The following is a 25,913-nucleotide window of genomic DNA, read 5'->3' as shown; positions in this document are numbered from 1 at the left end:
TCAGTTACCGTGCTGAAACTTGGCCCAGAACCCATTTTCTGTCTAGTTTCGGCCAAAAAGCTATGGCCATGGTTTCGGTTTTGGCCAAAACTGACTTTAAAAGCCCCCCAAAATTGTGCTTTATCCTGTTTGTCACCCTCCCCTCCGAACAGGAGTTGTGTCTCCTTCCTGCCCACCTCCATCAGGCCTATCTTACAATCCCTGGCAGTCTAGGGGTGTAGTCAGCGCAAGAATGATCCCCTGTTGCTCCTGCCCATGATGGCTCTGCTTTCAAAATGGCTGCCATTACCTCTAGTGTCAATCTTACGAGATTGCTGCAGGAAGTGACAACTACCATTTTGAGAGTGGAGCTGGCATGGACAAGAGTGACTGGGAATCACTCCTATCCTGGCTACACCACTAGGCCACAGGGGATTGTAAAGGGGGGGGTGCTACTTTTTTGTATTCTTTATTTTTTTTGTATGTGTAATGCGATTCCAAGTAATGCAGTTATAATCTTGTATAGTAAACAGAGTTCTCCAAATAAATGCTTTTGATATTAAAGTTTAACAGGAATTTAAAATTATGGATAATAAACTCTTTAGGAATTAGCCTTCCTGGAGATATGACATCCTTGGAATACTGCGTCCAGCACTGGTCGCCGTTCATGAAGAAGGACACGGTACTACTCGAAAGGGTCCAGAGAAGAGCGACTAGAATGGTTAAGGGGCTGGAGGAGTTGCCGTACAGTGAGAGGTTAGAAAAACTTGGCCTCTTCTCCCTTGAAAAGAGGAGACTGAGAGAGGACTTGATCGAAACGTTCAAAATACTGAAGGGAATAGACTTAGCAGATAAAGACAGGTTGTTCATCGTCTCCAAGGTAGAGAGAGGGAACTCTCTAAAGTTGAAAGGGGATGGATTCCGTACTAACGTAAGGAAGTTCTTCTTCACCCAGAGAGTGGTAGAAAACTGAAACGCTTTTCCGGAAGCTGTTATAGGGAAAAATACCCTCCAGGGATATAAGACAAAGTTGGACGGGTTCCTGTTGAACCAGAACGTACGCAGGTAAGGCTAGACCCAATTACGGCACTGGTCTTCGACCTAAGGGCCGCCGCAGGAGCGGACTGCTGGGCACGATGGATCACTGGTCTGACCCAGCAGCAGCAATTCTTATGTTCTTATATAAGTCTGCAATATGCTAATATCGAAGGATCAAGGAGTAAACAAAGAAGTTCCAGTACTGAGCGTTTTGCTGACCGTCGCTTGCGTTATTCCCAGATATTCAATGCCAGGTCATTTCCGGGCTTCAGCATTGAATATTCAATTTATGCAGCACCAACTAACACATGGCCATGGATTGTGGCATAAACATAGGTCTGATTTTTATGGGGTTCCATTTTTTTCCAGTTACCTTGGTCACTTAAGCAGTGAATATTGGCACTTAAGCAGCCATTGGGTAGCTCTGCCCCAGATTGCCCCCAGAATAGCCGGCATTCCCTTAGGTACTAACTGCTCATTTTCAGTGGAGATAACCACTTAAATGCCACTGAAAATTGGTAGATAGCCCTGAACGAGCGATTTATCTGGTCAATGGCCATTTCTGGCCAATCGTATTATTTTGAACTAGTCTTTAAGCCCGTTACATTAACGGGTGCTAAAGATGTCTGTCTGGGTTTTTTTCTTTGTCTCTCTCTTCCTCCTCTGTTATGATCTTCCATCTCTCTGTTCTTCCTCAGGGTCTCCCCTCCCCCCCCCTCCCTGTCTGCACCTCTCATAGTCCAGCATCTGCCTCCTGTCTTTCCCCTTTGGTCCAGACCTTTCTGTGTTTCTTATGCTTACAACCCCCACCCCTTCTCTGCCTCTCTTTCCTTCCTTCCTCCCTATGTCCCCTTTACTGTCTTTCAGCCTTTGTCCCACCCCTCCCCTGAAGCCAGCCTGCCTGCGTCCCTCCTGCGCCCAAGCCTGGCCTATCTGCTGGCTATATTTCCTCCCCCCGGTCTGCTGCAACTCGCCGCCCTTGGCCGCCTTCCTGCCTCCTCCCAAGCAGACATTGACTCCATCGTCACCCCGCCCTCTGGCGAGAAATCGACGGCTCGGCGATCGACCGCTGCGAGACTCGAGCCCTCCGCCATTTTAGGCAGGGACGACAGGGGGCGGCGCTTGGGCAGCGTTAACTCTTCATTTGTCTGCGCAGAGCCTGGTTACGGCGGCGAAGCCCTTTTATTTATGTTTACTAAGCGGCGGACTTGGCCACGCCACAGTGCTCACGCCAGCTGAGAGGCTGAGGCGGGAAAACGCAGCCCGTCGCGAGCGCCGAATCCCCCTGTGGAGACGAAACTTTTTTGTCCTTCTCACCTTGGGAGGACGATTGAGCCAGGAGGGAGGAGTCACTGGCACACGCGCCTCCAGCTAGCGCAGGCGCCGTGAGGACTGACACAGAAGCACACCTCACGGCGCTAGGAATCACGAAGTATGAACAGCGCATGCGCGCTCTAGGGTTTTATTATTATAGATACTGACCATTATGTGTTGAATTCTCTTTAAAAAAACAATGTTAAAACACGTAATAGAGCTTGGCAAATAGCTCACAGAAAGGCATTAGAACTTGGAAATTGTTGGGTACCTCTGTTTGCTGTAGGCATGTGCACAGGCCAAAAATTAATTATTTTGTTTTTAGATTGACTGATTGTTCTTTTTCTCCCCGAATCTCCCGGTTGCTTTGGTTCATTTCACCCATTCATTTTAATAATATATTTTTTAGCGTGTATTTGAACTTTTTAACATACGGGTTTGCAAATTGGTTGTATGTGCATTAGTTCGTAGGCTACCATGCATTAACATGAGTGTGTGTGCATTAAAAATTTTTCTGATGCATTAGTGAACTAAATGAGTGCTAATGAGCGTAAATCCCTTTGTAGTTTAACGAGAAGCCGGTGAGGAATTCTGTCGAACAGGATGTTCCCATCCCATATGGCTTCCTGTTTTTCTTTCAGGGACCATTACGTCATAGAGGTCAAGCTTCCAAGGAAGATGTTTGAGTTGCTGCCCCAAGAGATCAAAGGAGGGAAGTTGCTTCATGTGTGTCCGGTATTATTTAATATCGGCATTAACGAGCAGCAAACACTTGCCGAGAGGTAAGGATGTGGTGTAAGGATGGAAATCACTTCCAGAGATTTTTTGCATCTCATATGATTCAAAATTCACAATACCGTGCAAGCCGAAAGCAATGTGCACAGATGGTGGTTGCTTTAATCAAGGGACTGAAGAGTCAGCTAGCCTAACTTCCACTTTGCGTGCAACTGTTGAGTTTAATTAATTGAGGGCTCCTTTTACAAAGTTGCGTTAGGGCCTTAACGTGCGCAACTGCCTCCTCTTGAGCAGGCGGTAGTTTTTCGGCTAGCGCGCGCAAAAAAACGCTAGCACACCTTTGTGAAAGGAGCCCTGAATCTAGTGGCTCAGCAGACAAAGACGAGGACTTAAATTCACCTCTCAAAATAAAAGACATACAATGGTGTTTGGACATTGGAATGCGGTGCGTGTAACTCTTTAATTTTAGAAGGTAAGAACATTTCGGCCCTGATTCTATAAGTGATACCTAGGCTAGGCGCCGGTAGGCTCCTAGATCGACGGCGTCTGGCGACGACTAACCGATTTGTGCGCGGAATTCAAAATTGTTTGTTTTAAATGGCGTGAAAACACCATTAAAAGCCATTTAATAAAGATTCATTTAAGTTCGGTGCAAAAATCGACATGGCGCCTCGCAGAACCTATACTGAGGCACCTACCCCAAAAGTGGGCGTGGTTAGGGGGCAGAGTTTGGGCATGGAATGACTTGGGCGTCAGTAAATGTCTATGTTAGGCACCAGTAAATTAATTAATCTAATCTAATTAGACAAGCCCAGGCACCTGACATTATGATGCCCACCGACACCTAAGTTTAATTTGGTGCGGCTACGCACGATTCTATAAACGGCGCCTTAATTTGACATTCAATAGGGGCTGTTTTCGACTGTGCCTACCGATTTTAGACACCATTTATCGAATCAGGCCCGTCATGTCCTAGAAATGAACAGACTGGTTTACTAGCATTCAAAAGAGTCAATGCGTCAAATAAGCTCTTATGAGGAATGTCTACGAAAAAGTTTCTAGCCAAGTTCACAATCCTGTGAACTTTGACGGTTGACCCACAGCATGCAAGACAGTTTCTCAAAGTCATGTATCTGCCATCCAAGATGGAGAAACATCACTGGTAATACTAAAAAGTTTGCATCCAGCTCCCAGCCCACGACTTCTTCTGGAGTCCCATGGGAGGATGGTCCACCTCTTTTCGTTCTGCCATCTCAAGAGCGGGCTGGCGGAGCTGCAGCGTTTGGTTCCAGCCTTTCTGGAGCAAGGAAATTGCGGCACACTATTCTATAATGTTGGGTGTCCAAAAGAAGACATCACCATGGGAGGGACATGGGCGTGTCAGGGGCATCCCAGGAAATTGCGTTGTTAAAGAATTCTGGGTCAGCGTGTCCAACTTGAATGCCAGCATTTACACCAGGTTTCAGCAGGCGTAAGTCTGCCAGCACTAAGCACAGTTCTGTCAAGGGTATGGGCCCTTTATATAATTGCACCCTTTCTGGTGCCCTTGTTAGAGCACAATTTAAAGAATCCGGCCCAGAATAAATGCCTTAACTGAGAACAGTGTGACGATTGCATTGTGGAAGTATGCTTCTCGTTTCTATCTGCCATTTCAGGTTTGGCGACATCTCTTTGCAAGAAAACATTAACCAGGAGAATTTTGAATCCCTAAAGGAATATTACAAATTATTCACAGAAAAATTGCCTCCTGACTGTAAGTATGAAATTAATCGACCTGGGTCAAAACCTGCAATGAAGTAGCATTTTGTCTTTTAGGCAGTTTCCATGCCATGAGACGAGGAGTGTTAATTGGGTCACCTTTTTTCTTTACCATATTCTTGAGTCTTTTTTCCTAATCTACAGGATAGTAGCAATTGCTGTTTCCTCTGTTGTGCTGTGTGTTTATTTTCTTCAATTGCTTTTTGATGGAGATTATATTCGGATGGATAAAAAAATAAAAAAAATAAAAAGTTAAAAAAAATAAAATTATTGAGCTCAATTTTCATAACTGCTTATCCAAGTAGTAATGACTTGGACCAACAATTAATTTTCAGCTGAAAATTGTTATGGAAAAAAATTGTTGTTGGAAAAATAATGGAAAGAAAGGATAGTGAACGTCCTAGAATCTAATGGGTTACAGGATCCGAGGCAACATGGCTTTACTAAAGGTAAATCGTGCCAAACGAACCTGATTGAATATTTTGATTGGGTGACCAGAGAACTGGATTGAGGACATGTGCTAGATGTCATTTTCCATATTTTTCGCTCCATAAGATGCACCTGACCATAAGATGCACCTTAGATTTAGAGGAGGAAAACAAGAAAAAAACATTCTGAACCAAATTCTCCCTGCCAGGCTCTGCACCCAACTCCACACTCCTTGCCAGGCTCTGCACCCTGACCCCCTCCCTGCCAGGCTCTGTACCCTGTACCCCTCTCTGGTGGTCTAGTGGTAGGCCTCCACCCTCCCCCCCGGTACCTTAAATCATCCCCCTATACAACCACATGCCCCCAGTACCTTAAATCATCCCCCATACAACCATGTGCCCCCAGTACCTTAAATCATCCCCCATACAACCACGTGCCCCCCAGTACCATAAATCATCCCCCATATAACCACGTGCCCACCAGTACCATACATCATACCCCCATGTGCCCCCAGTACCTTAAATCATCCCCATGTACCTTAAATCATCCCCCATGTGCCCCAGTACCTTAAATCATCCCCCCATATAACCACGTGCCACCCCAGTACCTTAAATAATCCCCCATACCCCCACATGTCTCCCAGTACCTTACATCATCCTCCTGTTCAATCCTTCCTGCTCCAATGCCTCCCGTGACAAGTCTGAGGCCTTAGGTCCTGCCCCGGTACATCATGTGATGCGCGGGGCCTAAGGCCTTGATTGGCTTAGGTGCCCTGGGCTCCTCCCTTGTGAGGGGCCTGAGGCACCTCAGCCAATCATGGACTTCCTTAGTGAGTCCCTGATTGGCCACTCAGGGATTTCCTTAGATACTCCCTAAGGATAACACTGATTGGCTGAGGCGCCCCAGGCCTCTCCTAAGGGAGGAGCCCAAGGTGCCTGAGCCCATCAGGACCTTAGGCCCCACCCCATGCATCACATGATGCACCGGGGCGGGGCCTAAGGCCTCAGACTTGTCGCGGGAGGCATTGGAGCAGGAGGGATTGAGCACCCCACCTGCTCTGTTAAAGGTACGGGGAGGAGACTGGGAATGGGAAGGGAGCGTCCAGGTGGGATGGCAGGAGAGAGTTGGCATCCCTCCTGCCATTAGTTTTTGTATGACTGGGTGGGACCTTTGGCAGGATGGAGTGGGAACCTTCCTGCCATAATTTTAAATGATGGCTGCGGGGCAAATTTGGGGGGGTTTGGGGAGGGAGGGGTGTTCGGAGCACTTGTTCGGAGGGGGGAGTTTAATTTTTTTAATTTTTAATCGGGCAAATATTTTGCATGGCCCACAGGACTCCCACGGGGATGGAAGGCTTTGGAAGCAGGGTTCGTCCATATAATATAATGGACACATCAACCTTAGTAAAAGAGGGGGTTTATAAGTTAATTACCTGAACAGAAAAAAAAAAAAAGGGTTCCACCAAAGAGATTCAACAAGGAAACACAAAAGAAACTGTGGAATTGATGATCCTGTCAGAAGTAATTGCTGCTTTTTATGGGGACGGGCAGGGATGGAGGTAATTCCTTGCGGGGATGGGTGGGGACGGAGAGGATACTGACGGGGACGGGTGGGGACGGAGAGGATCCTGGTGGGGACGGAGAGGATCCTGGCGGGAATGGGTGGGATTTCTGTCCCCGCACAACTCTCTAATACACACCCAAGCACACACACACCATCTTTGACGAAACTGCGATAGCAGTTTCTAGCACAGAGAGCCTCGCTGCTCCCGACGCTCATAGGAACTCAATGAGCATCGGGAGCAGCGCAGGCTAGTCAGCACGGCTCCCTGCGCTAGAAACTGCTATCGTAGTTTCGTTAAAGGAGGCCACAGTCTTTTTCTTTTTATGGCAGCTTCGACATGGAACACTCTTCCAGTTGAGAGCAGAAGTATTGACTCCTATAGTTTGTTTCACTGTAACCTTAAGACTTTCTATTTAAGAAAATCTTTGATTTAATATTAGCATCTTACATCTAATATTTTTTTTAATTACGTACATTGTTAACTTTGTAAACCACTTTGGGACGCTCTGTTAAGGTAGAAGTGCTATAAATAAAACAAACAGACACAGATAAATGTACATATAGATATATTCATAGACACACACAGGGCTGGAATAAATATTCCATGACACATGCTGGTCCGCTAAGAGCCCTTATGGACCATCAGAAGTTTAAGAAAATGCTTACGACTATGCTCTTTGTGGAAGCATTTTGATAAATGATGATTCAAGATCAGACATGGGCAACTCCGGTCCTCGAGGGCCGAAGCCAATCGGGTTTTCAGGATTTCCCCAATGAATATGCATGAGATCAATTTGCATGCATTGCTTTCAATGCATATTCATTGGGGAAATCCTGAAAACCCGATTGGATTCCAGCCCTCGAGGACCGGAGTTGCCCATGTCTGTTCTAGATTATAATGGTTTCTGTATAGGCATACATTTGAACGCTGTAAATAATGTTCTTTTTGAATGATTTGAAATGTTTGTTGTTTGAATAAATTTTGTGTTTTTTTTCCATGTTTTTATTTTACGTATGTTTTTCCTTTTAAAACCGCCTAGGAATAGGCGGTTAAGAAATCCTTTAAATAAATAAATGCTGTATCCTTTCCCCCATCAGGAACCCCTTTGCTGCCATATATCTATTCCTACTAGACTGACTCCCCCCTCCACCCCCCTTTTAGAAAACCGTAGCGCGGTTTTTAGTGCCGGCTGTGGCAATAACAGCTCTGACGCTCATAGAATTCCTGAGTGTCAGAGCGTCAGAACTGTTACCGCCACGGCCGGCGCTAAAAGCCACGCTGCGGTTTTGTAAAAGGAAGGGGGGGGATTGTTAATAATTTATATGCACATTTTATTTTCTTAAATAAAATTCTTAAATAAAATTTTCTTGAATAAATTCAGCTGTGAAACCTTGTGACCTATCTGCCTGAATCTACCACCCCTCAACCTCAAATTATGTCCTCTGTGACCACCTAAGCAATGATATTCAGCTTAACCGGAGAGTGCCACTGAAATCACCACAGACTGCATTATTTAGGTGGTGTTGGGGAGGTCCGTGGGTGGAAGTTGAGCCGAGTGTGGAAGGAGCTGCATCGTAATTAGTTAAGTAAGTGGCTAATGTCGTTTTTGTTGTTAGGTGCCATTGAATCGTGCTCGAGTCCTAGCGACTTGAAGGGTTGCGGATCTAAAAAGAAATCGATTTTGAGCTAGTCCGGAAAGTTCCTCCAGCGTCATCCCCCATGGTTGATTTCAACGTGTCCAGCCCTCTGATCGCTGGTCGCCCTGTTCGCCTGGTTCCTTCGATCTTCCCGAACATGTTGTCCTTCTCATGGTGTGACCAAAATAAGACAGTCGTAACTTCATCTTTTGGGCTTCGCGTGACGTAGCCGGTTTGATCTCTTCCAGAATTGATTTGTTAGTTCTTCTGGCAGTCCACGGCACGCCTAAAATCCTAAAAACTGTCCTAATAATAATAAATTTAATTTTTATACCGCAGTACCTCTCAGTTCTATGCGGTTTACAATAAGGAAGGAGGAGTGTGTGGTGCAGTGGTTTGTAGCTACAGCCTCAGCATCCTGGGGTTGTGGGTTCAAACCCCGCGCTGTTCCTTGTGACCCTAGGCGGTCACTCAGTCCTCCATAGCCTCAGGTACGTTAGATAGATTGTGAGCCCACCGGGACAGAGAGGGAAAAATGCTTGAGTACCTGATTGTAAAACTGCTTAGATAATCTTGATGGATAATACAGCAGGGGTCGCCACGATCCCCATTGCTTTTCAATGTGTACATGTCTTCATTAAGTGCGCAATTGTCCCAACTGAGGATAAAATTATTTAGCTACGCAGATGACTTTACGATCATTATCCCATTCACTACCTCTCTCTCGGAAGCTACCCCTAAAGCAACAGAAGTACTAAATTTGATGGAGCAGTGGATGATTGAAGTCAGACTAAAGCTTAATTCAGAAAAAACAAAATTTTTTGTAGCGTCGCCACACCCGCTTGACACTAAAGCATCAATGTGCATCAATAATCTTAGCTATCCTATTCAATCTACTATGAAGGTATTGGGAGTAACATTGGACCAGAGCCTGACCATGAAAGACCGGGTGGAGTTTTCACACCCTCTGGAAGCTTTGGTCCATTAGAGCATACTTTGATGTGTCGTCATTTAGAATTCTGGTACAATCCCTCATACTGAATCAACTTGATTACTGTAATATTGGTGTCAGGTCAAAAGCGCGCCGGGACAAAGGCGCGCCCAGACAATTGAGCGCAGCGCGGAGGTGCGCGCCGCAGAAAATTACTGTTTTTACGGCTCTGACAGGGGGGCGTGGGGGGAACCACCCCACTTTACTTAATAGAGATCGCGCCGCGTTGTGGGGGCGTTGTGGGGGGTGTGGGGGGTTGTAACCCCCCACATTTTACTGAAAACTTCACTTTTTCCCTGTTTTTAGGGAAAAAGTTAAGTTTACACTAAAATGTGGAGGGTTACAACCCCCCAAACCCCCCACAACGCTGGCGCGATCTCTATTAAGTAAACTGGGGGGGCTCCCCAACAAAACCCCCCGTCGGAGCCCCTAAAAACTGTAATTTTCTTAGGCGCGCGCCTCCGTCTTGCGCTCAGTTGTCGGCGCGCGCCTTTGTCTTTCGCGGGGTTGTCTATGAACCGTAATATTACCCATTTGGCAATTTCCCAGAAGAATATGCAGCGATTGCATCTGGTACAAAATGCGACGGTCAAGCTAATATGTGGGTTGAAGAAGTTCGATCATGTAACGCCTTCCTACCGACTTCTACAACGGCTGCCGATGGAGGCGCGTGTGAAGTTCAAGTTTGGATGTTTTTGCTTTAAGGTACTATACGGTTTGGCCCCTAAATATATAACTGACCTTTTCTCTTTCACAACAAACAAATATAAGAGAAGCGCACATCTGAATTTTGCTTCCCCACCGGTTAGAGCAGGGGTGTCGAACTCAATCAGAGAAGGGGCCAAAATCTAAAATCCGGCCTAAATCGCGGGCCGAATGGTTTACTGAATAGTCATAAACTGACAATGTTAACCAGAAATGTGAATTTAAAATGAGTGGAACAATCTTTTCCTTAACAGTGCTGTTAACCAACTCACATGCTATCAAGCAAAACAGTAATATTGGTATCAAGCAAAACAGTAATATTGGAATGTACCTAAAATGCTCATTGTTTTGTTTTCTGGCTAGATGTCTGACACCGTTTTCCCCGTATCAATGAGTCAATGTTCGGTTTTATTTCTTGGGCTGTAGCAACCCGCAAAACAGCATGGAGGTTGTCATCGGTAATGCGTGATCTGTGCTTGTTTTTGTTCAGATTCATTATTGAAAACATCTGTTCACAAAGATAGGTGCTCCCGAACATGGATAGAATACGGGCAGCATGAAGTCGGAGCTCTGGCATTGAGTCAGGGGGCAGTAGAGGGTAGAAGTCCTCAATTTCAACATCCTGAAACCTTGATTTCAGGCCACTGTCAGACTGAAGCTCGTTTATCTCCATCTGAAGGTGATGGGGCACATTGTTGACATCAACTGTAAAAGGATTGGCAAAGATGTCAAAGCCTGAGTGCTGTGTTCTAAAGTCAGAGAAGCGCCGCTCAAATTCACTTAGTAAACGGCTAACTTTGGTAGCCAGCCGACTGCAAGGAAAAGTACCAGAAATAGTGGTTGAGATACTCAAACAAACGGGAAAGTGGGCAAGATTGTCCTGTTCCAGTTGGGACTTCCATAGTTGAAGTTTACGCTGGAATGCTGTGATCATGTCAGACATCTTCGTGATGACTTGTTTGCGTCTCTGCAGCTTCAGATTCAGTTGGGCGAGATGCTCGCATATGTCACACATCATAGCAAAATCACATAGCCAGGCGGGATCCGACAGTTCAGGCAAGGGCTTTCCTTTACTTTCCATGAAAAGAGCAATTTGTTCTCTGAGCTCAAAAAATCTTTTGAGGACTGCGCTCTTGCTCAGCCATCTTACTTCTGTGTGGTATGGCACGTCTCCATGCTCTGCACCCACCTCCTGTAAAAACTGCTGGAGCTGGCGATGATTCAGGCCACGTGCCCTTATAAAGTTAATAGTTTTAATGACTGTGGTCATTATGTCATTCATGTCCAGAACTTTTCCACACATAGCCTCTTGGTGGATAATGCAATGATAAGTAATCAAGGGTGTGTGGCAGTGACTTTTTTGCATTCTTTCCTTCATTAGTCCAACCAAGCCTTTCTTTTCTCCGCACATTGAAGGTGCGCCATCGGTAGTTAGCCCCACCAACTTTTCCCAGGGTAATTTAAAATTATTTATAGATTTCTCCACAGCCTCAAATATATCTCTACCAGTCGTCGTCCCATGCATGGCAGCTACATCCAAAAGTTCCTCAGTGACAGAGAGGTCGGTCTTCGTAGCACGTATAAAGATGGACAGCTGCGCTGTATCAGTGTTGTCTGTGCTTTCATCGATAGCAAGTGAAAAAGCGAGATAACTGCATGCCTGTTCGGCCAGCTATGATGATAGATTTCCTGAGAGTTCTTGAACTCTGTCTGCAATGGTGTTTCTTGACAAACTGACAGTTTGAAAACTCTGTATCTGGTTTTTTTTACATAGTTCCCCCCCCCCCCCCCGACGTCCGATTCACCCCAAGCAGGACCGCTCGCATGCACCTGCACCCCCACCCCGAAGGACCGCCGACTCCCCGACTCCCAACACGATCGGGGCAAGAGGGAGCTCAAGCCCTCTTGCCCCAGCCAACCGCGGCACCCCCGACACGATCGGGGCAAGAGGGAGCTCAAGCCCTCTTGCCCCCCCGACTCCCCGACACGATCGGGGCAAAAAGGAGCCCAAGCCCTCTTGCCCCGCCGATTCCCCATCTCCCCGACAATATCGGGCCAGGAGGGAGCCCAAGTCCTCCTGGCCCTGGCGACCCCCCCCCCCCGCTAGTTGTTCGGGCCAGGAGGGAGCCCAAACCCTCCTGACCACGGCGACCCCCTACCCCCACTCCGCACTACATTACGGGCAGGAGGGATCCCAGGCCCTCCTGCCTTCGACGCAAACCCCCCTCCCCCCATCGACCGCCCCCCCCAAGAACCTCCGACCCCCCTGGCCGACCCCCACGACACCCCCACCCCCCTTCCCCGTACCTTTCTGTAGTTGGCCGGACAGACCGGAGCCAAACCCGCCTGTCCGGCAGGCAGCCAACGACGGAATGAGGCCGGATTGGCCCATCCGTCTCAAAGCTCCGCCTACTGGTGGGACCTAAGGCTCCCAGGTCTATTCTGATTGGCCCAGGCGCCTTAGGCCCCACCAGTAGGCGGAGCTTTGAGACGGATGGGCCAATCCGGCCTCATTCCGTCGTTGGCTGCCTGCCGGACAGGCGGGTTTGGCTCCCGTCTGTCTGGCCAACTACAGAAAGGTACGAGGAAGGGGGGTGGGGGTGTCGTGGGGGTCGGCCAGGGGGGTCGCGGGTCGGCTGGGGGGGCGGTCGGAGGTTCTTGGGGGGGGCGGTCGATGGGGGGAGATAGATAGCAAGTACGGCCAGCGGGGGGATGGGGGGAGATCACAAGCCTCCTATGTCACCGCGCGTCATTGTGATGGAACGCAGCGGCGTGCAGTGATGACAGCGCGGTGCGGGCCACATTGCAAGGCCTGGCGGGCCGGATTTGGCCCGCGGGCCTTGTGTTTGACACATGTGGGTTAGAGGATGTAAATTTAAAAGTCTTCATCAACATCTTTTCTCACATCAAGCAGCATTATGGGGTAAAGATCTGGAACAACTACTTATGCATACTACTTATGGGGAATTTAGGAAACACCTAAAAACATATCTGTTCTTGAAGTATTTAGGTAACTGACCTATACAATCTTAGTCCACAACAACTGATCCCCAGAACTGTTAATCACTAACCCTTAACTTTGTTAATTGTACTCAATCTGTAACATCTTTTAATCATTGTAAACCGCATAGAACTTCACGGTCCTGCGGTATATAAACTGTTATTATTATCAGATGGGTTTATCAAAAAGATAAGTTTTAACATTTTTCCTAAAGGTTTGGTAGGAATTAGAGGCCACAATCAAACGTGCGCCAGTCTGAATGCTGGTTAACCTGTGATAGAAGAGACAACACAGATGTTATTGAATGAGAGTACCCAAGAAAGGGACTTGGGGGTAATGGTGGACATGGCAATGAAGCCGACGGCACAGTGCGCAGCGGCCGCTAAGAGAGCGAATAGAATGCTAGGTATAATCAAGAAGGGTATTACAACCAGAACAAAAGTAGTTATCCTGCCGTTGTATCGGGCGATGGTGCGTCCGCATCTGGAGTACTGCGTCCATTATTGGTCGCCGTACCTTAAGAAGGATATGGCGTTACTCGAGAGGGTTCAGAGTTGAGCAACACGTCTGATAAAAGGGATGGAAAACCTTTCATACGCTGAGAGATTGGAGAAACTGTGTCTCTTTTCCCTGGAGAAGAGGAGACTTAGAGGGGATATGATAGAGACTTACAAGATCATGAAGGGCATAGAGAGAGTAGAGAGGGACAGATTCTTCAAACTTTCTAAAAATAAAAGAACAAGAGGGCACTCGGAAAAGTTGAAAGGGGACAGATTCAAAACGAATGCTAGGAAGTTCTTCTTTACCCAACGTGTGGTGGACACCTGGAATGCGCTTCCAGAGGACGTAATAGGGCAGAGTACGGTACTGGGGTTTAAGAAAGGATTGGACAATTTCCTGCTGGAAAAGGGGATAGAGGGGTATAGATAGAGGATTACTGCACAGGTCCTGGACCTGTTGGGCCGCCGCACGAGTGGGCTGCTGGGCACGATGGACCTCAGGTCTGACCCAGCAGAGGCATTGCTTATGTTCTTACAAACAGATTCCCAGGTACAAGTGCAAATACATCTGCACATACAAACTTACACATGCCCACATACAGAGACATGTGCATACTCGTCATGCATGTATGCACATGTGCATGGATGCAGAGCAGCTGGAACTGGAATTTCATGAGCCATACTCCTCATGCTTTCCCCTCTCGTTTAATTCAGATTAGAAATGTTTAATTTCCATCGGCCTCACGCTTGCCAAGTGAGATAAAGGAATTGTTTAGCCATGAATAGCAGCATCAACTACAATGCTCATTACTTTAATGGCTCGCTTAAGTAGCCCCCGAAGGGGTGCAATTTCTCCCACTTGTTTCTGATTAATAGGACAAGATGAATGCTTTCCTCATCTCCAATGTCTCCGACTGCAACAGCTACGCATCCATGTCGCTCTAAGAGTCTGTGACACAGATGTGGATCACGTCGTAATTTTACGCAGTTATTTTGTGCTCAATTCATTTAGTAACAAATTTACTATTTAAAACTTTTAGTCATTTGAGTCATCTTCAGATTCCTACTTAAAATGAAGTTGTTTATCAGCACTGCCTCACAGAAACATAGAGGCATGATGGCAGATAAAGGCCAAATGGCCCATCCAGTCTGCCCATCCACAGTAACCATTATTTCTTCCTCTTTCTAAGAAATCCCACGTGCCTATCCCACACCTTGAATTCAGATGTAGCCTGTCTCCACCACTTGTTCCAGGACACTGTTCCATGCGCTACCACCCTTTCTGTAAAAAAGTATTTCCTTAGATTACTCCGGAGCCTTATCGCCTCTTAACTTCATCCTATGCCCTCTCATTCCAGAGATTCTTTTCAAATGAAAGAAACTCGACTCATGAATATTCAGTGGCCATCAGGCTGCGAAAGCTGGACACTACAGAAACAAGACAGAAAGAAGATTGACTCATTTGAGCTTTGGTGCTGCAGAAGGATTTTAGGTGTGCCGTGGACCACCAGAAGAACTAACAAATTGATGCTGGAAGAGATCAAACCGGCTAAACTTATGTTTATTGTGCATTTGATATCCCGCTTGATGCAAAAGGTCAAAGCGGCTATGTCACTTGAAACCCAAATGATGAAGTTACGACTGTCTTATTTTAGTCACACCATCAGAAGAGAGAGATCAGTGGAGAAGGACATCATGTTTGGGAAGATCGAAGGAACCGGGCGAAGAGGGCGACCTGCAACCAGATGGCTGGACACGATGAAAACAACCATGGGGATGACGCTGGAGCAGAACTAACAAACTGAAGAAGAACTAACAAATTGATTCTGGAAGAGGTCAAACCGGCTATGTCACTCGAAGCCCAAATGGTGAAGTTACAACTGTCTTATTTTGGTCACCCCGTCAGAAGAGAGAGATCAATGGAGAAGGACATCATGTTTGGGAAGATCGAGGGAACCGGGCGAAGAAGGCGACCTGCAACCAGATGGCTGGACTTGATGAAAACAACCATGGGGATGACGCTGGAGCAGAACTAACAAACTAAAGAAGAACTAACAAATTGATTCTGGAAGAGATCAAACCGGCTATGCTTATGTTTATTGTGCATTTGATATCCCGCTTGATGCAAAAGGTCAAAGCGGCTATGTCACTTGAAACCCAAATGATGAAGTTACGACTGTCTTATTTTGGTCACCCCGTCAGAAGAGAGAGATCAATGGAGAAGGACATCATGTTTGGGAAGATCGAGGGAACCAGGCGAAGAAGGCGACCTGCAACCAGATGGCTGGACTCGATGAAAACAACCATGGGGATGACGCTGGAGCAGAACTAACAAACTGAAGAAGAACTAACAAATTGATTCTGGAAGAGGTCAAACCGGCTATGTCACTCGAAGCCCAAATGGTGAAGTTACAACTGTCTTATTTTGGTCACCCCGTCAGAAGAGAGAGATCAATGGAGAAGGACATCATGTTTGGGAAGATCGAGGGAACCGGGCGAAGAAGGCGACCTGCAACCAGATGGCTGGACTTGATGAAAACAACCATGGGGATGACGCTGGAGCAGAACTAACAAACTAAAGAAGAACTAACAAATTGATTCTGGAAGAGATCAAACCGGCTATGCTTATGTTTATTGTGCATTTGATATCCCGCTTGATGCAAAAGGTCAAAGCGGCTATGTCACTTGAAACCCAAATGGTGAAGTTACAACTGTCTTATTTTGGTCACCCCGTCAGAAGAGAGAGATCAATGGAGAAGGACATCATGTTTGGGAAGATCGAGGGAACCGGGCGAAGAAGGCGACCTGCAACCAGATGGCTGGACTCGATGAAAACAACCATGGGGATGACGCTGGAGCAGAACTAACAAACTAAAGAAGAACTAACAAATTGATTCTGGAAGAGATCAAACCGGCTATGCTTATGTTTATTGTGCATTTGATATCCCGCTTGATGCAAAAGGTCAAAGCGGCTATGTCACTTGAAACCCAAATGATGAAATTACGACTGTCATATTTTGGTCACCCCATCAGAAGAGAGAGATTAGTGGAGAAGGACATCATGTTTGGGAAGATCGAAGGAACCGGGCGAACAGGACGACCTGCAATCAGATGGCTGGACACGATGAAAACAACCGTGGGGATGACGCTGGAGGACCTTTCTGGACTAGCACAAAACCAATTTCTTGTTAGATCTGCAATTCATCAAGTCACTAGGACTCGAGCACGAGTCGATGGCACCTCACAACAACAGCAGACTATGTCGCAAACATTCAAGGTCTGGCTGGCTAAGTTTAGTGACCAAATCAGGCCGCATAAATAGCGGGCCTATAAGAACATAATAATAGCCTTACTGGGTCAGACTACTGATCCATCTACCCCAGTATCCCATCTTCACGGTGAGCAATCCTGGTCAAAAATACCTGGCAAAAAATCAGATGATAGCAACATTCCAGAACCCCAAAGAGTTAGCAAGATTCCATAAAGAATCCCAAACAGTGACAACATTCCATACTACCGATCCAGGGCAAGCAGGGCTTCCCCCATGTGTGCCTCAATAGCAGATTATGGTCTTTTCCTCCAGGAACTTGTCCAAACCATTTTAAAAGCCAGCTGCATTAACTGATATTTCTGCACTAAACTTAAAGAATGAGGGGATAAGAAACTACTTTGGTTTTCAAAAGAAATGGCTGATATGGTAAGGGCAAAAAACGTTAGCCTTCATAAAAAAAAGAAAACAATATTAGAAAGCAAAGAGAAACTAGGAAAGTAGGCAGGAGAGCAAAGACACAAATAGGAAAAAAACCTATTACAGTAAAACAGAAGCATCGCACTTACCCCCTCTTCTACAAAGCCGCACTAGTGGCTGCCGTGCAGTAACGGCCCCGAAGCCCAAGAAGAGGGGGTTAGTTATATTGGTAAGAGAAAAGAGTACAAAAGCAGAATTGTAAAAGTAAGAGGGGAAGAGGAGGAGCTGAACAGAGGTGGACAAGAAGAAACAAAATTAAATCATCTTCTACAGTGAAGACATATGATGAAAGGTTCTGTCACAGTCTTCTCTAACGAAGCTCAGCAGCATCTCAAACATGCCAAGATATCTGTTAGAGCATTTAAATGTCGTGAACTTCAGTGGCTTCCGACTTGCAAAGTCTTTAAATTGGCTGAGGGTCGGCGCAACATGGAAATTTTTCCCATTCTCCCTTGACAATTCAGCCTGACAAACAAATGCTTTCAAAGACTTTAACATGTCATTATATTTCTTAGTATCCTGAGCTTCAGGAAAAAAAAAAGGAAACCAGCTCAACTATTTCAATCTTCTGCTTGCAATTTGTGGGGGTTTTTTTGCCTCTATAGCACTGATCTTGAAAAACATGGGGGAAAGCGTGTTCTAAACTAAGGGCTCCTTTTACAAAGGCATGCTAGTGGTTTTAGCGTGTGCTTAGTGCGTGCTAAAATGCCACGCACGCTAACCGCTACAGCCACCTCTTGAGCAGGTGGTAGTTTTTCGGCTAGCGCACACTAATCCGGTGCGTGCGCTAAAAACGCTAGCGCGCCTTTGTAAAATGAGCCCTAAAACTTAGATTTGTAGACTGGGTCATCACCAGTAGGAGCTCGACTCGGTTAACAATAAGGAAATAATAGATAGATGAACAAAAGAAGAAGAAAGTAATCAATACCCACTATAACCTCCCCAACCCTGAAATGTCCTGTCTAAATTAGATTGTAAGCTCTTCTGAGCAGGGACTTTTCCATCGTATGTTAAAATGTACAGCGCTGCATATGCCTTTCAGCGCTATAGAAATAATAAATAGTAGTAGTAAATTATGAAAAAGGTTAATAAAATTGATTTTCAAAATATTTAGCGAACGAGATTGTCTTCAGAGCCTTCCAAAATGAAAAGAAGGGGCTTAAACTCCTTAATGGAAGTGGCGAGCTATTCCAAAGTTCTGTCAGTTTGAAAGAGAGAGTGACTAAATCTTTCAATGGAATTAATTTTACCCTTACAAGAGGAAAGGAAAGTTTCAATTTTTGAGAACTTCTGTTTATAATATTTAAGAACATAAGACTAGCCTTACTGAGTCAGACCAATGGTCAATCAAGCCCAGTAGCCCGTTCTCACGGTGGCCAATCCAGGTCACTAGTACCTGGTCAAAACCCAAAGAGTAGCAACATTCCATTCAGAATCCTAAAGAGTAGCAAGATTCCGGAACCCCAATGAGAGCAACATTCCAGAGCTGAGATTGTGATGTCATAATGCCTCATTCCACAGTGCCTCAGAGCCAACCTCAGCAGCCATACTGGTTCAGACCAAAGGTCCATCAAGCCTAGTAGCCTGTTCTCAAGGTGGCCAATCCAGGTCCCTAGTACCTGGCCAGAACCCAAGGAGTAGCAACATTCCAGCATCTCAAAGAATAGCAAAATTCCGGAACCCCAATGAGAGTAACATTCCAGAGCTGAGATTGTGATGTCATAATTCCTCATTCTACAGTGCCTCAGAGCCAATCTCATCAGTGATGTTACAATGGCTTGATTGTCCTTACTTGGCAGACGTAAGAGGATTAGAATACCAATGGTCCATCAAGCCCAATACTCACGGTGGCCAATCCAGGTCACTAGTACCTGGACAAAACCCAAGGAGTAGCAACATTCCATGCTTCCCCCATGCCTTTCTCAATTACAGACTATGGACTTTTCCTCCAGGAACTTGTCCAAACCTTTCTTAAAACCAGTTACACTATCCGCTCTTACCACATCCTCTAGCAACGTGTTCCAGAGCTTAACTATTCTCTGAATGAAAAAAAATTTCCTCCTATTGGTTTTAAAAGTATTACTCTGTAACTTCATCGAGTATTCCCTAGTCTGTGTAAATTTTGACGGAGTGAAAAATTGATCCACTTGTACACGTTTTACTCCACTCAGGATTTTGTAGACTTCAATCCTATCTCCCCTCAGCTGTCTCTTTTCCAAGCTGAAGAGCCCTAACCGTTTTAGTCTTTCTTCATACGAGAGGAGTTCCGTCCCCTTTACCATCTTCTTTGAACCTTTATCAAACTGTGCTAAAGGTTTTTAGCGCAGACCAGCAAGGTAAGTTCTCTGAATTCTATGAGCATTGGAGCATTTACTGCGGTCCGCCCCGCCCTGTGTGCAGCACAGCCGGCCAGGTCCCCTTACTTTTGTGGCGCTAACCCGACCAACCGACAACAGCCCTGGTCCGACAAACCTCCCTGCCCTTAACCGCGAATCTAAATTGCCTTCTTACAGCAGCTGTAAGAAGGAAATTTAGATTCGCGGTTAAGGGCAGGGAGGTTTGTCAGACCGGGGCTGTTGTCGGTCTGTCGGTCGGGGAAGCGCCACAAAAGTAAGGGGACCTGGCCGGCTGTGCTGCACCCGGGGCGGGAGAGAAGGAGGGGGGAGAAGGACGCTGAAAGCACTGGGAAAGACAAAGGGGTGGAGAAGGACGCTGAAAGGCCATGAGGAAGACGGGGTGGGGGGGAAGGACACTGAAAGCATTTGTGGAAGACAGAAGGGGGAGAAGGACGCTGACAGGACATGGGGAAGACGGGGGGGGGGAGGAGAAGGACGCTGAAAGCACATGGGGAAGACAAAGGGGTGGAGAAGGACGCTGAAAGGACATGGGGAAGATGAGGGGGGTGGAGAAGGACGCTGAAAGGCCATGGGAAGACGGGGGGTGGAGAAGGACGCTGAAAGGCCATGAGGAAGACAGAGGGGGGAGAAGGACGCTGACAGGACATGGGGAAGATGGGGGGGGGAGAAGGACGTTGAAAGGAAATGGGGAAGAGAGAGTGGGGAGAAGACGCTGGCAGGGAAGAAGACAGAGATGCCAGACTATGGGGGAGCGGAGGGAAGAAGATGGGTGCCAGACCAATTTGGAAGGGGGGAGAAAGGGAGAGGCACAGTAACAGAGCAAATGGAAGACGCAGAAGGAAGAGAGACAGTGGATGGAAGGAACTGAATGAGAACATGAGGAAAGCAGAAACCAGGCAACAAAGGTAGGAAAAGAATTCTATTTCTTTTTTTCTTTTTTTTTGCTTCAGGATAAAGTAGTATATTAGTTGTGTTGATAAAAATTTATAAACAAAAGAGGCTCTGGTAGAAACCCGTTTACAAAGTGTGTATTCTTCCCAATTAATATTTCCAAATTAATAAAGTCTTTTTGCTTATTTGTAAATGGGTTTCTACCAGAGCCTTTAATTCAGTAGCATAATTAAATGAAATAACTATTTCTGAAGTTTATAGGGACGGGCGGGGATGGAGGCGATTCCTCACGGGGACGGGCGGGGACGGAGGACATTCCTCGCGGGGACCGGTGGGGACGGAGGGATTCCTTACGGGGACGGGTGGGATTCCTCGTGGGGACGGCTGAGGCTTTGGCAGGGACGGGTGGGATTTCTGTCCCCGCGCAACTCTCTACCCAGGTGCTGATATTTATCAGGGGCAAGAAAATTTTCTTAGATATTTTTAAAATAGTATTACCACATATAACATAAAAATGTATTTGTATACCGCAATACCGTAGGAGTTCTATGCAGTTTACAAAAGAAAATTGAAACTGTGACAATAATAACAAATGACCTAGAAATTACAGAAATTTCTTAAATAAGTCAGTTTTCAATAATTTCCTGAACTGCTAGTAAGAGACAGAGCTAGGAGATTTACAAACTCTTTATCACAAGAAGCTGCCTGAAAAGATAGGAGCCTTTGAAAATAGCTCTTGTATAAGCGACCCTTTATCGATGGAAAATCAAACAAATTACTATTACGTCTTGGGCGTTGTGGATTAATGAATAAAAAATGATCCACAAGATAATCAGGTGCTAAACCATGTAAGATTTTATAGCAGGGCTGTCCAAGTCCGGTCCTCGAGATTTATTGGCAGGCCAGGCTTTCAGGATATCTACAATGAATAAGCATAAGAGAGTTTTGCCTGCACTGCCTTCTTGGTACGCAAATCTCTCTCTCATGCATATGCATTGTGGCTATCCTGAAAACCTGGCCTGCCAGTAGATCTCGAGGACTGGACTTGGGCAGCCCTGCTCTATAGCATATACAAGCAAACTTAAATCTGACTCTGGCCTTGACAGTGAGTACGTTAGGCTGCAGTACCCCCTACTCAACAGAGAATGACCACCAGAGACTTGCACAAGTATATTGAAATTTCTCTTTTATTTAACAATTTAAATGATATTAGACAGCTAATATAGGATTGTTTTACTAAGGCGTTCTGACCAATTTATCGCTAAATGCTAATGCACCCATAGAATATAATGGGCGCCTTAGCATTTAGCACGCGCTAAATCAGTTAATGCGCCTTAGTAAAAGAACCCCATATTTTGTATATAGTTGTGCCAGGGAGATGTCTCTCTAAATTTCAGAGCTGACTGTCTCCATTCTGTATTGCTGTGCTGTCTTTTTTTAATAATTTTCTCTAACCTACCGTGTTTCCCCGAAAATAAGCCCTAGCATGATTTTTGGGGTAGGTCTTAATATAAGCCCTACCCCCCAAAATAAGCTTTAGTCACCGGCAGCACTTCCCCGTGTACCCCATTGCCGACCCCCCTGCCGACCCTTCCATCTCTCCCGCCGACTGCGAGACCAAAATACTGTACCTTGCAACAAACAGCAGTGTTGCAGCAATGTAGACAGGCTGCTTCGCGGCCTTCTCCTGCCCAGGCATTCCTATGCCACATCACTGATGATGTCATCAGCATCGCAGCACACGTGCCCGGGCAGGAGAAGGCCGTAAAGCAGCCTGTCTACATTGCTGCGACGCTACCGTTTGTTACAAGGTTCAGTATTTCGGTCTCGCAGTCAGCGGAAAGTTGGAAGGGTTGGCGGGGGGGGAGAGAGGGATGCAAGCTCTGCAAGGGTTCTGCTGCACAAGGGATAGGAGGGAGAGATACAAGCTGCAAGGGTTCTGCTGCACGAGGGATTGGAGGGAGGGATACAAGCTGCAAGGGTTCTGCTGCACAAGGGATAGGAGGGAGGGATACAAGCTGCAAGGGTTCTGCTGCACGAGGAATAGGAGGGAGGGATACAAGCTGCAAGGGTTCTGCTGCAGGAGGGATAGGAGGGAAGGATACAAGCTGCAAGGGTTCTGCTGCATGAGGGATAGGAGGGAGGGATACAAGCTGCAAGGGTTCTGCTGCACGAGGGATAGGATGGAGGGATACAAGCTGCAAGGGTTCTGCTGCCCAAGGGATAGGAGGGAGGGATACAAGCTGCAAGGGTTCTGCTGCACGAGGGATAGGAGGGAAGGATACAAGCTGCAAGGGTTCTGCTGCACGAGTGGTAGGAGGGAGGGATACAAGCTGCAAGGGTTCTTCACAGGGAAATGGGTGAGAGGGGAGGAAAGATGCTACACGTGGGGGAGAGAAAGGGCATAGGAAAAATTGGGATGGAGGAGAGGAAGGGAGAGAGATGATCATTGTACAGTACACGTATAAAAAGGAGTCCTACCCCAAAAATAAGACCTAGTGCCTTTTTTGGGCCCAAAATGAATATGACAGTGTCTTATTTTCGGGGAAACACGGTATCTGTGACGTGTCTTGTTTGCACAATGCTTAATCTTTAGCTTTTAAATTGTTTCTTGCATTTCTATGAAAGCGACGTCTGAAAACTGGCTGTACTCTGCCGGTGTTTTTCAAGTGTTATCAGTGTTGTCATCGCTGTGCTTTTGATTTCCTTTTGCGCTCTTGACTTTGTCTCTCTGCTTTTGGTAGTAACTAATTATGTTTCTTAAATTTGATTGTGCTCCTGTCACTGCTTTCAGGGCTTCATTCTTCTCTCATCACAAATCTCAGGAGCTCACTGTGACCTCACCCTGCTCTATTATTTTTTATTTTTTTCATTTAGCCAAATATCATAAGTACAAATGTTCAAGAAATACAGAAATCCAAACAGCGTAGAGCAAGAAATCAAAGAATAAACTAATGGAAACATCCCTAAAGGGTTTAGATTCTTCCTTAGACCTCCATAAGTGCTGCAAGAGGGAAGAATAGGAAAATAAGAGAGAATTTATAACAGAATTACCTCAAAGAAGAAATTGGCTTAGAAGGCTTCCCTCACGGTATATTAACTTGAGCCTCTGACCGTTCCGCTGGTCAAGTCCTTGAGATCCAAAAAGGTTCTCAGATGTTCGGGGAGAAAAAAAATGTATTTCAAATCCAAATATCTGACGACCTATTTATTTATTTATTCAGTTTTATATACCGTTCTCCCAGGGGAGCTTAGAACGGTTTACATGACTTTATTCAGGTACTCAAGCATTTTTCCCTCTGTCCCGGTGGTCTCACAATCTATCTAATGTACCTGGGGGAATGGGAGGATTAAGTGACTTGCCCAGGGTCACAAGGAGCAGCGTGGGTTTGAACCCACAACCATGGGGTGCTGAGGCTGTAGCTTTAACCACTGCGCCACACACTCCCAGGATAAGCAAGGATAAGCTAGTGAAAAGGTGGCTTCTAATTTCTTTGTTTCTTCCCTCATGACTAGGAACTCTCTACGCCGCTCCTGTGTGGACTCGGTAACATCAGGGTAAATCCACAATTTCCGACCACAAAAAGGAGTTCCACCCTTTTTGAAATACATTTTCATAACCAAATTTAGATCTTGTTCAAAGACAAAATTCACTATTAAAGTTGCTCTCTCTTTGACTTCAGGTGGCAAATCTTCTAATATTGCTGTGAGATCTTGAAGGCTACCTTCACCCAGTACATTTTCTGTCGTATGTCCAGTAATAGATTTTTTTTATTCTTGGGAAACGATAGGTAATAAGCTTTATTTAATCTTGAGATAGGTTCAAGACAAATGCAAGGAAGTTTTTTTTCACCCAAAGGGTCGTGGACACTTGGAATGCGCTACCGGAGGAAGTGGTCAGGCAGAGTACGGTACAGGGATTCAAACAGGGATTGGACGGATTCCTCAGGGATAAAGGGATCGTGGGATACTGAGAGAAGTATCCAGGAATTAAGTATAGAAACCCGACCAGGTCGTGCATGTGCAAGACCGGAGGGTTAGGACTTCGATGGGAAGATAGGACTTAAATGGGAAACCAAGGTGGCAAGGGGGCCCCTTCTGGTGATTCAGACAGGTTTGGGCCGCCGCGGGAGCGGACTGCTGGGCATGATGGACCTAGGGTCTGACCCGGCGGAGGCACTGCTTATGTTCTTATGTTAATGGTGGAATATTGTCTGGAGGAAAATTCACGTTTTCTGTAAGAAATTTTCTAAAAACTTCAACTGGAGACATAGCTTGAATCTTTGGCCAATTTAAAATTCAAATTCAAACGTCCATTAAAGTTCTCAATCTGCTCAATTTCACGGTGGATAGAGTTTTGATCTTTTATAACCTCTGCTACTGAGTTGTTCAAGAATCCAGTCTCGCTCTGAATCTTGTCTATACAGCTCTATTGACTTCTTACACCATAACCACTTGCTAGCCCCTCAACTGGTAACCAATGTAAACCTCTCCCTCGGTATTCGCGGGGGGATGGGGCAGAGCCAGACCGCGAATTGAAAAAAAACCGTGAATATCTTCTCATCCGGCTCTGACCCACCCCCGCCTCCCTCTTGCCTTCCCCCGGCATCCCGACCTTACCTGGTGGTCTAGCAGGCTTTCGGGGCAGGAGCGATCTTCCTACGCTCCTGCCCCGTGTAGATCGCCAATAGGAAATGGTAGCACTCTGGTATGAGGATTTCCAGGTGGAGGTAAGGAGTGGCTAGGCGGTAGAGCTGCTGCCTCAACACCCTAAGGTTGTGGCATCAAAGTCCCGCACTGCTCCCTGTGACCCTGAGCAAATCACTTAATCCTGCCCTCCTAAATCTCCTGTCACCGCCTACCCCCTGATATTCAGCAGCTGCAAAGCATACAGTGCCGCTGAATATTCCCTCTGCCAAAATAGTGGGTTTGCTGAAATTATTGTTTGTTGATGTTTCTCTGTGTTTCTATGGACAAGTGCGTTGGATCTCTAAGGGAGGGGAGAGGTTAGTAGATGAGAAGGATAGGCCATGTGGTTTTATCTGCCTTCATTTTTCTCTCTTTCTATGAATTGTCTCCCTCGTTCTATAACTTGGCATCTACAATTATCAAGTGGAGGCTTATTGACGAATACTAACACAAGCATCAGATGCTCCAATAATTGGTATTTACGTTCATAAGTGCTAGGAGCTATTCTACAAAGCAGTGGTTCCCAATAGAGAATGACATGGGGACCGTTTACCGTGGTAAACCATGGTCACTGCAG

The 25,913-nt window shown here is 46.2% G+C and overlaps 1 protein-coding gene across 7 annotated transcripts in view; it reads left to right on the top strand.

Moving 5' to 3' along the window:
* INPP4B (inositol polyphosphate-4-phosphatase type II B) overlaps nucleotides 1–25,913 on the top strand; it is an 812,760-nt gene that overhangs the window by 707,990 nt on the left and 78,857 nt on the right. For all 7 annotated transcript variants that reach the window (XM_033939865.1, XM_033939855.1, XM_033939874.1 and 4 more), the window contains 2 exons: nucleotides 2,973–3,113; nucleotides 4,722–4,819. In XM_033939865.1, coding sequence (XP_033795756.1) covers nucleotides 2,973–3,113; nucleotides 4,722–4,819 — 239 coding nt within the window. The remainder of the gene's footprint in view (nucleotides 1–2,972; nucleotides 3,114–4,721; nucleotides 4,820–25,913) is intronic.

The sequence above is a fragment of the Geotrypetes seraphini genome, chromosome 1 (genome assembly GCF_902459505.1).
Source record: "Geotrypetes seraphini chromosome 1, aGeoSer1.1, whole genome shotgun sequence".
Classification (NCBI taxonomy): domain Eukaryota; kingdom Metazoa; phylum Chordata; class Amphibia; order Gymnophiona; family Dermophiidae; genus Geotrypetes; species Geotrypetes seraphini.
This window is presented reverse-complemented; position numbering and strand designations above follow the sequence as displayed.